The sequence below is a fragment of the Equus asinus genome, chromosome 9 (genome assembly GCF_041296235.1).
Source record: "Equus asinus isolate D_3611 breed Donkey chromosome 9, EquAss-T2T_v2, whole genome shotgun sequence".
Classification (NCBI taxonomy): domain Eukaryota; kingdom Metazoa; phylum Chordata; class Mammalia; order Perissodactyla; family Equidae; genus Equus; species Equus asinus.
The window spans coordinates 76,903,762-76,917,299 of record NC_091798.1 but is presented as its reverse complement, the minus strand read 5'-3'; the positions used below and the strand labels follow the sequence as shown (position 1 = coordinate 76,917,299).

At 33.8% G+C, this 13,538-nt stretch overlaps 1 protein-coding gene across 1 annotated transcript in view; it reads left to right on the top strand.

The window, feature by feature from the left end:
• The window catches only part of SLF1 (SMC5-SMC6 complex localization factor 1), a 58,525-nt gene extending 46,009 nt beyond the window's left edge, over window positions 1-12,516 (top strand). The window contains exons 16-21 of the mRNA XM_014867738.3: window positions 3,813-3,958; window positions 5,208-5,371; window positions 6,160-6,293; window positions 8,213-8,305; window positions 8,717-8,899; window positions 11,512-12,516. Coding sequence (XP_014723224.1) covers window positions 3,813-3,958; window positions 5,208-5,371; window positions 6,160-6,293; window positions 8,213-8,305; window positions 8,717-8,899; window positions 11,512-11,993 — 1,202 coding nt within the window. The 3' untranslated portion in view covers window positions 11,994-12,516. The remainder of the gene's footprint in view (window positions 1-3,812; window positions 3,959-5,207; window positions 5,372-6,159; window positions 6,294-8,212; window positions 8,306-8,716; window positions 8,900-11,511) is intronic.
• The last annotated feature ends 1,022 nt before the right edge of the window (window positions 12,517-13,538 follow it).

Below are 13,538 nucleotides of genomic sequence, written 5' to 3'. Positions count from 1 at the left end.
AATATAGCTGTATCTGTTGTTTCCAGTATGTGTTGATTACCTTTAGGGAAATATAGCTTACAGTTTAGCCAAATGCATGAGATAATAACCTTGTATTAACAGGGTTCTGCTACGTGTTATACATCAGCTTTAATGCTTTCTTTGCTCATATTCTGAATTTCCCTTTGCTTTAAAGCAAGGCATTGTTATCCATGTTATTCCCAATTTTCACATGACAAGCTTAAACCTAAGTCTGAGCCTGTGACCGAGTTAAGCTGAAACTAGCCTTCAACGTTGCCGTTACAATCCTGTTGACAGATTGAGTGATTACTTTGCTCCCCAGAATTTGTGTTTGATCTCTAATATTTAAAACTCTAGATGAGATTTAAACTGTATCCCTGTTTGAAAAGTGTGTTTAAACCTTTCTTTACCCTCAAAACACACACACACAATCGGTTCCTTAGGCTTCCAATTAGGCTGTGGGTAGGCAGTGTTTAAAAATTTAACATGTATTTCTAAAAATGGTTCAAATTAATATCTTCCTAAATTTTTATTGTTAGTACATCTTGATTTTTAACCTTTGTTGAGAGACAGAAATCAAGTGAACAGTTTACCCTTAAGAGATCAGTAGCTTTTTTACAGCTAGTATGCAAAATTAAAATGTTTTATGGAGTGTGTAGAATAATACACTTATCCCTACAAGTGAACCAGGTACTCTAATACTATCCTTTTTATCAGTATTTTGATGAAGAACCATTTCTTTTTCTCCGTGGATACTCCCTCTTTTTTTTTTTAACCTTTTTTGCATTATTCTTAGCTCAGTTAAACTATTTTCTCTTTTCCTAAGTCGTAGTAAAGATGTTATAATTTGGCTGTTATTTAACTTCCAATTGAGGATATTAGTCCATCTTTCTCATTTATGGCAAACTGGATATTTTGGTTTTTCCTGGTCCAAAAGTGTAAAATTCATATTGTGATGCTACTCGGATTCAGATCTATTGAATTTATTTTAGTTTAGTAAAATTGTTGTTTGTTGTTAATTGTTTTGTAGAAAATTAAGTCCGTAATTTCAGTAGAGAAGTAAAATCCTTTCTTCTTCCCATCAGATCTCATGTCCATCAATCCCACATAGAGACCATTCATTCTCTTTTATTTCTAAACACTTTGAACAGAAAGAGTTCCCTTGTATTTCTTTCTATATTTTAAGATCAAGTGTTCTGAAATTTCTTTTTTTATGCCTAATTGAAATTCCTGATGTATTGGCTTAAACTAGGGGTTGGCAAACGTTTTTGTGTAAAGTACCACACAGTAAATATTTTTGGCTTTACAAGCTCTGCAGTCCCAGCTACTCAGCTCTGCAGTTGTAGTAAGGAAGCAGCAATACCCAATACATAAGTGAACATGGCCGTGTTCCAGTAAAAGTTTATTCATAAAAATAGGCAGCAAGACATAGTTTGGCAATCCCTAAACTTATTTCTTCCCCTGTTTTCAGTGGGAAGAAAACATGTCATCAAAATCTACTATAATCTTTTTCACATCTTTAGAGAACTTTAATAAAGCTTCCTTTGCCCTTCTCAGGCTACATCGTTATGTTTTCCTGATAAATAGTGAATAAATCTTTATTCACTTTTTTTTTATCTCTATTCTAGTCCCTCTCCATGCTTCAGAACTCTTCCATAAATATAAATTTTTATAATTTTACTAATTGTCTGAGTCAAAATGTTTCTGTTCCCTTCACTTATTCTATTTACTTCATTTATTCTATTATAGTCCCTTCATTTATGCCAAATTTTTTGTTAGTGTTCTACCATGCATTGAGCTAAACACTTCATATACAGGGAGGAGGGAAGCAAAACATGGTCCTTGCTTTTTTGGAGCTTTCAGTGGGAGAAGCAGACTGTAATTAAGTTAATGTAAATACATCATTTAAAAATGCTAAGTGCTCCAAACAAGAAAAACTAGGTGTTGAGATGAGTGAACTTACTTTCTATTAGATGGTCATGAAAGCAGAACCTGAAGGATAAGTAGGAGTTTGGCAGAGTCAGGGAAGCAAGCTCCAGTCAGAAGACACAACATTTGCCAGAACTCTGAGATAGGAAAGAGCTGGGCCTGTTTGAAATGTTCTGGTGCCTGGCTGATGGCAAGCAGCAAGAAGAGTGGCCAGAATAAAGCCAAAGAAAGGTTAGAGGAGTTTGCGTAGAAACTTCTAAGCCATGTTGAGGAGTTAGAAGACCTTTAACAATGGAGTGGCATGATCTGATTAGCTTTTTTAAAAAGATCATCCTGGCTTGGCTCTCCAGAGTTACTTCTATCTGCCAGTTATTCGTTCATTTATCTATCAAATACTAAATGTATTCTGTGCAATTTAGTGACCTACAAGCTGCGAGGGCTACAAAAACCATCCTGTCTTTAAAGGTCTTACAGTCAGAGGCTAAAATTCTCATGTTCTCTTGTTCATCTGTTATCATTCCCTTTGAATATGTTACCTGGTAATATGTGGGTCCATTATAGTTTGTATTTCCTAATTCTTTAAACCTATCAAATGCTCCTTCTAGATGAATAACACCATTTGGAAGTTCCAAGCCGAGATCATCTCTTTTGAACTGTACAGTGCAAGTTATTTCTGCTTTGCTTTTGCCTGTGTTTAGAGGTGATATATTAAGAGATCAATTGGTTGTAGTAAACTCTGTGATGATAGATATGCTTTTTTTAATGTATATAACTAGAGATTTAATGTTCAAAAGATCTTTTGATGATCGTCCTCCAGTTTACTCCTTGCACAGTTGCAGATAATTCTAGCTGCCTAGTAGTAGGTGTGAGTGGTGGGCTATAAAAAAAGATTGTAAATTACCCCTTTCTCATTTCCACTTGTTACAAATTGTATCTCTGTTGAGGCCAAATAATCTGAAAAGGATTATTTGAATTCAGCAATCATATGTCTGTGTGGGGCTAGGTGGATCTACTTAACATGTTGTGGAGCCATTTGCCCATGTGGCAGTCTGTCAAAAGGCAAGAACCTCACGTCTCTTTAGTCAAGGCAGAGTTTCTTCCTTAGCCTGGTTTATGTTTTGAGCCAGATAATTCTTTGTTGTTGGGGGCCCTCCTGTGAACTGTGAATTGTAAGATGTTTAGTAGCGTCTCTGTCTTTCGCTCACTGGATGCCAGTAGCACCTCCCTCCCCAGTTGTGACAACCGAAAATTGCTAAAGGTTCCCTGAGGCAAAATCCTCCCCTCTTAGTACATCGCTCCCCTTCCCCCACTTGCTATAGTAGAGTGAGTACAAACTTCTAAGGAAATCCTTATACATTTTCCCTCCTCTTTACCTTTCTTCCTCCTCTGGAGTAATAGGATTCATGGGTGTTGTCAGGGGAAAGCGTTTAATTTCTTTCTTCCTATCAGCTCAGGACTAATCACTGCAAATTAAATACATGTGTGCCCATTTAAAAACCAAGTACCCGTTTTCCAAAGACACAACTCCACTGAGGGAAGAGATCTTTAACATTAATTGGAAAGCATGGTGATAAAATCCATGTCTGTCTATTCGTATATCATCTGTCTATTCACGTGTGTATATATAATTTCAAGACTTTTATTTAAAATAATAAAAAGTAATGATTGTTTCAAATGTGAGAACATGTGCCATAAAAAATTTTTCTCTTGAAAGGAAAGAAATAGAAATATTATCTATTTTCTGTGGTTTAAAATTATGTGGGTGAATCTTACTGGTGTAGTAATCGTCATTTCAATGAATAAAATCCACAGAGGAAATAGTCTAAGAAAGAAATTTTATAGGGTGTAGCAATAACTGTATTTACTTCTCTTGTTTTCTACAGACTTTTCTTCACAAGAATTAGAAATTTTCATTTGTTCCTTTTCCTCCTCCTGGCTTCAAATGTTTGTTGCAGAGGCAGTCTTTAAAAAGTTATGTTTACAGAGTTCCATCAGTATTTCTTCTGAGCCACTCTCTCTTCAGAAAATGGTAAGCACCACTCTATTCTAGTTCTTTTAATTTCTAAGAAGTGAGTTCATAAATTCAATTTAAAAATATTCTTAGTTATTTCTAATAATTGGACAGAGTATATTAACCATAAATCTTTCAAATCTGTATAATAGCAGGTATTTTCCTACCTCAAAAATGGAGTAATTAGTCAATAGAAATTTTAATTAGTTGAGAGTGATTAAAGATTAATAACAGGAAAATAGTACAAGAATCTTTGTTTTCTGGTCACTTGCCAGAGAACATAAGATTGTTGTTTTGGAAAATCGTAGATCCAAAAAAATTCTACATAGTATTTAATGGTATTTAAAAAGCAAACTTTGCAAATGATGCCAAAGGTTATTCCTTTTTATCCTATGTATACACACATATAAGCTGCATTTGATCCAAGATTTTCCAGTTTTATCTTGGCTATCTTTAGCTATTATTAATATCTAATATCTCCAGCCATTTCTTCAACAAATGAGAAATATCTTGTTAATTGGTCAGATTGGGCAAATACTGTTTTGCAGCAATCCTGTCTTTAGCAACATTTTTTTTTTAAAGATTGGCATCTGAGCTAACAACTGTTGCCAATCTTCTTTTTTTTTTCCTGCTTTTTTCTCCCCAAATCCCCCCAGCACATAGTTGTGTATTTTCAGTTGAAGGCCCTTTTAGTTGTGGTATGTGGGATGCTGCCTCAACGTGGCCTGATGAGTGGTGCCATGTCTGTGCCCAGGATCCGAACCAGCAAAACCCTGGGCCGCGGGAAGCGGAGCACGTGAACTTAACCACTCGGCCACAGGGCTGGCCCCTTTAACAACTTTTGCACTCCTTATTCCATTTATTCCAGACGTGTTTTCTGTTAAACGAAGGCATTACCAAAATGGAAATGACAAATTACCAATTGTACATAAACCATAAGTATTAAAAATATGCAAATGAATTATAACAAGTTGGCCATAAGACTAATCAAAAGAACTTTCCTAAATGAGCATCAAGATTGAATTCAAAAAAATAATTATTTTCAAGAAGGTATTTTTCTTCTTGTGTGTGTCATATTGACTTAATGACATGGAACTAGCAGCTTTCTTAATATTTTAGCATGTTCAGATGAGATAGGGTGACAACCAAAGGGGTGAAACCAAGAAAATATAACTAAATTTAATGGTGAAATGAATCAAGTAATTTCTTTTTACTGCTTTCCAGGTCTTTGTAGTTGAAAAAGCAATATAATGTTATTTTGCAACAGGTGTATTCCTATTTGCCAGCTTTGGGGAAGACTGGTGTGCTTGGGACTGGAAAGATGCAGATATCAAAGAAAATAGGACAGCGACCTTGCTTAGAATCTCAGAGGGCCTTACTAATGCTGAATGGAGCTAAACAGAAACAAGTCGAAGGGCCGCCAGAGTTACCGTAAGTGATGCTTGTGTACCAACTAGGTTTTATTTTCAAGTACAACTCTTTTTCTGACACATTTCTTGAACTTTTTGCTTATCTTTGATGTTGTCTGAATTATGCCGATTAGGAAAGAGCTCAGTTTTATACAAGATCAATACAATATACAAGATCAACATTTTTGCTTTCTATAAATCGAGGTATGTACTTTCTTTCTATTAAGATGAAGTGGTTTCAAAAATAAATAAAACAGTCATCAAATTATTGTTCCACACAATTTTTGCCCTGTGGTTTAAATTACTACTTGTATATAATAAAGATGGGATTTTGGAATACATGGTCATGTGAGATACTCTGAATTGTTATAATAGTTTCCCCGAGTGAGAAAAAGTATGCTATAGTTTTTCCTCTAAAAGTATTGTATATAAAACTCAGAAAACCTGAAATGTTTTTAGGAAGAAGAGAATAGAATCAATATGAAAATAAGAATGGGGAGCAGGGGCCTGTATTTTGATCTTATTAGCACTTTGCTTTGTTCTTTCTACCCATTATAGTTTACTTGGTCTCTTCCTCTACCTGACATTCCATATTCATAAACTTTTCAGTGGGGGTGTGAGGTTAATAAAATGAAAATTAATGTGTTAAAATTTGTTTCTGTACAGTTGAAATAAATATAAAATAGAAAGCAGTAAAGATTTGAATGAATAAAGGGGTTTAAATTAAAAAAAGGCTAGATTTTTAAAAACACGTATGCTAGCATGTCTCGGTGAAAAATAAGCTTTCCTTATTTCTTACTTTCTTTTCAGAGAGCTGAACCTTGCTAAATGTTCCTCATCATTAAAAAGATTGAAAAAGAAGTCAGAAGGAGAATTGTCCTGTTCCAAGGAGAATTGCCCCTCTTTAGTTCCAAAGATGAATTTTCGCAAGACTAATTTAAAAGGTATTCCAAGTATCTAAATTCATTTATGCTAGGAACTTTTCATGGTCGTGGTCAGTATTTGCAAGTTTTACATAGTGGCCCTGATGAATACTTGAACTTAAATATTGGACTTGGTCCAGGAAATACCTTCCTGGATAGCATATTATTTTTTTGAACTGTCATTTATACAAAAAAGTGACTGTTGAATACCAAGTGTAATAGAGTATTCCTCCCCTTCTTTTCTCCCCCTGCCTCTCCAGATCTTAACCACAGTGTGTGGCTCACATTTAGCTCATTCCAGACTTGCCCACCTTACTTTTCTATTCTACCTCAGCCTATGCTGCTTAGGATCAGTGTCTTCTGATTTGAAAGTATAATTCAGTCTTCATCTCTTTCAGTCCTAGACATTTTGTGAACAAAGAATGAGGAGTAGGCTATGTTACATAGCTGTGTTAAGCATATGGACTCTTTTCTTCCAGGCAAGGAGCCCAGACTATGAAATGTGTTTGGCTTTTGGTTCTAACTATACTGGAACCTAAGTACCTAAAGGATGGGGTAACAAGAATAGCGTTGTACTAATTCACTCCAGCACCTCTTTTATCTAGGCACCTCTTAACTTGCAAGTATAAGTTACCTTCCGTCAGTCTATACCTGGCCAAACTAAATTGCTGAGTCTCTTGTTTATGAGCTGTATTGTGTTTTTAAAACAAGTATTATCATTATGACACCAATGGAAACAGTAACTGAAGCTCTTATAATCTTTCAACGTAAGTTCATAATTGCATATCACAAATTCAAAATAACTGCCCATTTGGCTCAAAATGTGAAAAATGTATTAAATGAGAAGTCAAGTATTAACTTCACAAAATAATGTCCTTTTTCTTTTTTTATTGTGTCAGAAAGTAAAATGAATATGAAGGACTTTAGGTTGAACAGCAGAAGGAACTGGGAGGCAGGAAGAGAATTGAGAAATAGTAAAGAAAAACTTCAAAAGCTTTTCATTGCATGTAAAAGAAATGTTTTGGTGGAAGTTATAGAGATAGTCTGTAAAACTGAACACTATAAAAATGCGCTACTTAGTATTTTATAGCTTAAGAAAGAGTTTCAGTATTTCATTTGTTTTCTAAACAATCGCTTATTATGTTTTTTTAAATTCCCCTTACATCAAATTATCACATATTTTATTAATCTTTGTTACAACAGAGATGGATATAGACAATTTTAGCCCGCAGGCACTAATTGCATCTCTCCTAGAAAAAAACTTTGCCGTTCTATTTGTCACTCTTGTTCAGCTTTAAATGGTACTAGGGATTTTTTTCCTGTGCGTGCGTGTGTGTGTGTGTGTGTGTTTATGTTAAGATTCCCCCATTTCTCCTTCTCCGTGCTGCTGTAGCCAAGCCAGACAGCCTATTGAGAAGCAGCAAACCATCTGTTAATGGATTTGAAGTTCTGAATTATACTTGACTGTGTAGAAGCACTCGTGCTTAGCCAGAAACATTCATTTGAATTAAGCTATAAATGCTGTATAAAAAAGAGCCATACATTTAACGTAGGTTCATGAATAAATTTGAGAGAGGGCAATTGCACTCTAAACTTTTATTGCTGCAAAACCCAGTATTTTTGGTGTTCTCTGATCATTTGGGGGTTTTATAGCAGGATTGAAGCTTTAAACCTTGAACTAGGGGAAGACAATGCCTGTGTTAAACCTTTTGCAGTAGAATTTCATTACTGAATTGCTGATAGAACAGAAGCTCTGTGGATTGGTGGGGTTGTGCTCCCCATTTTTTTTTTTATGTGAGAGATGCTTAAACCAGTCAAAAGGAAAACTCAATAAATAATTTTCTGGCATGGGGCCAGATCTCCTAGTTCATGCCCTTTGATTATTTTCTTTAGTTGATATCTTGTGTTCTCTGGAATAATCTATTAATTTTTTATGGCAGGAGAAACAGCCCTCCACAGAGCTTGCATAAATAACCAAGTGGAGAAATTGATTCTTCTTCTCTCTTTGCCAGGAATAGACATCAATGTTAAAGGTAAGTTCTAAATCTTTGTGGTCTAATCCAATGTGTTAATATTTGTGGTATTAAGTAGTTTTTTGTCAACATTAAGAAAAATCATTTAAGTATATTTGCCTAACATATCTTTAAAATATTGCCAGTAGCAAAACCAAGAAATTCATCATATATTGATTTGCTAATAATGCAGAAACATTTTTTGGGGTTCATATTTTTATCAGGTCCCAACATCAATATTTTTTAAATGTTTTAATTTGTTTTTCTTACAATTAGAAATATGATTGCACCCTTGGCATTTTCGTCACAGCATTCTATTTATGTATGAGGCACCTAAGAAAGTCACACTGATAAGGGAAGCAGAATATCAATATCTCGCTACCAAAAGTCCTACTTTTGCTGTTTTAAAACTTGCCTTGATTTCTAATTTAGACAATGCTGGCTGGACGCCTTTGCATGAAGCTTGTAACTATGGCAACACAGTGTGTGTCCAGGAAATTTTGCAACGTTGTCCAGAGGTAGATCTGCTCACTCAAGTGGACGGGGTGACTCCTTTGCATGATGCACTGTCAAACGGACATGTAGAAATTGGCAAGCTGCTACTCCAGCATGGGGGTGAGTGCATTTATGCTAAACGGGTTTTGATAAATTATCCAGTTTTTTGATGAATCCCTCAGAGGTAGATACCGTTTTATATTTCAGATCTGTAAGGCAAGAAGCTTTTATTTCATATTAATGAAAAAATAAAGATTAAAACGTCTCCAAGAATGTAAGAACCTTTTATTTAGTAGGGATAAATGCCTTTTCATAATATGTATTTATTTATTTGTTATATTATTAAGCCTATTTAAGTTTGTTTATGAGAAGTATTTTGAATTGGGTGTGTTGGTTTTTAATATTAATCCTTTTACTTAAAGGGTGTAATGTCTTTGTGAACCAGGCATTTCTGAAAGCTTATTAATAAATGAATGTAAATGTTCAATTGTTATTACTTGGATTTTTCATTCTTGTTTCATTTCCTGTATATAACTGCTAACTCGATTAATCTTTTTTTAATGAGTCATTTCTTCACAGACTATAAAAAAGATATCCTAGAATATCTTTTCTTCATTCACATTTTGCAGTCAATTAAGTTAAAGTAGGAGAATTTTCAAATGGTGATAACTATTGTGCAGGGGTTTTGTGATAGAGGTAATTTGGGCTTAACATTCATCTACTGCTTTTTTCTGCTGATTTTTGATCTCTGCTTTCAGAAAGCACCCCTCCTTCAGTGACATTCTTCTTTTATCTGAACTGAATAATAAAAATTTTACATCAAAATGTTCAAAACTGATTTGTGTTTTAAGAGAAAAACAAAGGAAAGCTGTTGACTATCTTATAATGCAGAAATAAAGATTTGCATAAATTTCCTGTTACTTTTATTTGTGCTAATTTTAACTTGAAATTTAAAATGACTTTCTCTTATAATTAAAGCTATTTGATTCTGCATGAAAATAAAAAGCATATTTTCTTTAGTTGTCTTTTTACTATATGCCTATCTAAGAAAGGCTATATATAGCATGGTAGCTTAAGACCTTTGGTTATTTATAGTCTTCTCCTGCCCCCTAAAGGCCTTAGTGTGTCTGTTTTACTGACATCATTTCTTATCAATGTATTTTTCAGTTCTTCTGCTTTTTTTTTTTTTACTTTTATATATTTACTAAACCATAATGTTCAGTCTCCTGTTTTATTTTTATACTCAACCATGTATCTAACATTCCAAGCCAATACTTGCCCTTGCTTCAAATGGTCTAAGTGATTATTGTGTTAAGTACAACTCTTCAGAAAAGAGTGGCATTATACTAACCAATGTGAATTTTTCTAGGGCTTTTGGTAAAGAGTAGTAAATGGATGAGTTCCTTATCCTAAGAGAGGAAATCTCCTTGTACTTGCATTTATCAAAGTCCATTGACAATCATACAGACTTATCATTGCCTTAGTCATACTCTGAGTTTGGACCTGTCAAATGGCTTGACATCATTATTGTAGTAACTACATTATCTCTTCGTTGTGAGTCACTCAGTCTTGAGATCAATAATTTAAAGAATTTATTTATGTCTCTAAAACCTTTGTTTATTTTCGGTATCTTAGGTCCATAATTTTCTTATTTTCTTTTTAACAGGAGTAACTTGGAACATGTTTTTGAAATATCAACATAATGTAAAGAAACGTAATTTTGATTTAGACTTCTCTTTTTTCCATAAATTGTACATTAATCACATAACATCAGTGGTTCATCTTTTATATTTAAATACATTTTATATCTAGGCCACTACACATCTGATCAGATTCATAAGAGTTTTAGCAGCTATAATCTATTCTGTCTCTCTGACAATATGATCTATGTCGTATAGTAGGATCTTTTGATTATGTCTGCTAGTACTAAAACCTTTATATCCCTTATAACATTTTTATGGCGAAGTGCATAAACAATTATAGGACTTGACTGACAGAGGTACAAAGTACTCCTGTACTTTGCTATGTGACCAAATACTGAGTCATTCTTGTTTTGCCCCTCCTACATCATCCTTTACTCCCTAGGGATAAACTCTATCTTCAGTACTTTCTAAGTAAGTGGTTAGATGGGTTTAGCTAGGATAGATGAATGAAATCTGAGTTTGACCCAGAACAGTTAACATTTAATTTTTTGTGAATCAGTTATCTGTCCTAAAAATTGAACATAAGCAAGGGTAAATGAAAAATGCATTCTGTTTCTGCAAGGTTTTGCAGTCCTTGAACTGCTACACTCGCCTGTCAGCAATGGAAGGGGCCGTACTCCTTCCTCTTGGTGATATTGGGAGATGTGTTTCAGACTCTTATACAGAATTTAAGATGAATACACTTTGTTAATTTCTTCCGGGAGCAATGAAATTCTTATTTCAAGATGACATTTTATAAAGTTTTAAAAAGTTTTTTTTCATTTATAATCATATATTATTTATTGAACTAGTGCCTGTACTTTTAGGCAAGTGTCTTTAGGCAATTGACTAGAATTTTGTTTTTTAAATGTACCTTTATTAGGCAGTCAATACATATAACCAGTTAATTATGTCAACATGAATTAGTACAAAACATGATTGTAAACAGAGCCCTGGATGCTTTGGGAAAAAATTTGAGGGAGAAAACAGCTGTTAAGCTGCCAAAATAAAAATATTTTACTCTTAACGTTTTGCATTTCTTTTTCACAGGCCCAGTGCTTTTACAGCAGAGGAACTCTAAAGGGGAATTGCCCTTGGATTATGTGCTCTCATCTCAAATCAAGGAAGAACTATTTGCTGTTACAAAAATAGAAGATACTGTGGAGAACTTTCATGCACAAGCAGAGAAACATTTTTACCACCAGCAACTTGAATTTGGCTCATTTTTACTTAGTAGGATGTTGCTAAATTTTTGTTCAATTTTCGATTTATCTTCAGAGTTTCTCTTAGCTTTCAAAGGGTTAACTCATCTAAATGAGCTGCTTATGGCTTGTAAGCATTGCAAGGAGACCACCAGTGCTCATACTGACTGGTTACTGGATCTTTATGCTAGAAATATAAAGACGTTGCAGAAGCTCCCAAATATTCTTAAGGAACTGCCTGACAACTTAAAAGTGTGTCCCGGGGTACACACTGAGGCCTTATTGGTGACGTTGGAAATGATGTGTCAGTCAGTCTCAGAGTTTTCATGATGATGCCAAAAAATATGAGTCAGCTTTCTAAACCTGCCCAGCTTGCTTTGGCATTTATTATGGACTTCATAGCTTATTAACAAATATTAATTAGATTTATTTATTGACAGAATATGCAGCCTTGCTAAATTTTAAAAGCACTTAAAGAACTTCTGCAAAACTGTGGTATAGACTCCTGTCTTTTTCCAGTGTATAGAATTTGACTCAAAAGTGAAAAGATAGTTCTGTTTGCTGTACATTGCTTTCATTAATCTTTACTATTATTTTTGCTCTCACAGTGATATTATTTATCTATTTATATTGTACGTGTAAAAAGTTTTAATTTAAATATTTTTTCAAATCAAAACGTAATGTCCTCTATTCTAGGTGTTCCAGGTCTTAGAATCATGGCAAGGATATTCGTGCAAATGTGCACCTATGAACATGTAGCTCCTTGTTTTTTCTCTGTAGGCTGTTGAACTAAAATACTCATGTTAGTTTTGTGTGTTTCTAAAATAAACATTTCTAAAATTTACAATAATAATATTCTTTTGGTTTTTAAATGTAGTGAATGTGCAAAGTTTGACACTTTGATCCCTTGATCTATTTTATTTTAGCAGTTCATGTACAAAGTGTATTTCTACTCCATGTAACCACTATGCGCTAAGTGAAAACATTCTGCTACATAAGAAGTTTAATTAAATGTTAGGATTATAAGTGGCAGCTAAGTAATAGATTTGAGATTTTCTAAAATCTTAAATGTACAGCTTGAATTTACAGAATAGTAACGTTTCAATTGGCAGCTTTTCCTATTAGCAATTTATAGTAAAACTAAAAGAAAGGATATGGATAATAACCATTTTTGAAATTTGAGTTGCTTCACTAGTGGGAATGAGTTACATTATGATTCAACTGGAAAAAAAACACTACAACTTCCATTTAGCTTTTAGGTAACTAAAGTGATGATCTCATAGCAATTAATCTGCTAAAGAAGCACATTTTCGTTTTATCTTGAAAACAGATATTTTAACAAGTATACAAATGCAAAGTGTTTTATTGCTGGACTTATAAACTGAAAACTGCTACCTTAGGTATCAGCTCTGAATAAAATTAATGAAGGTTTTTTCTATATTTTTAAATCAGTAATTTTTTTACACATACTGTAAGAAATATTAGTTGTTTGTAGTTATCCTTCAAATGTGACATCCTACAAATCTCTTTTAATATTAATCTGCCAAAATATCAAAGAAATCATGACGTAGCGGAGACTATCTAAAGAACATTGAAATATTTGTAGAGAGTAAAGTGCTTCCCTAGATGATGAAAAAGAGCGTTTTTATTCCAAAGAGTAGCCACTTTATACCTCACTTGTGAAGGCATCTGGAATAATGTTTGCTTGGTAAGCTAATGTAACTTGAAAAACATAGACTTTGACATCAGACACATAGTTTCAAATCCTTGTCTAATTTCTTATTAACTAAATTACAAAGCAAATTCCATTTGAGCTTTGGTTTTCTTACCTGTCAAATGGAAGTAACATCAAGTATGTTTGTCATGATAGAATTA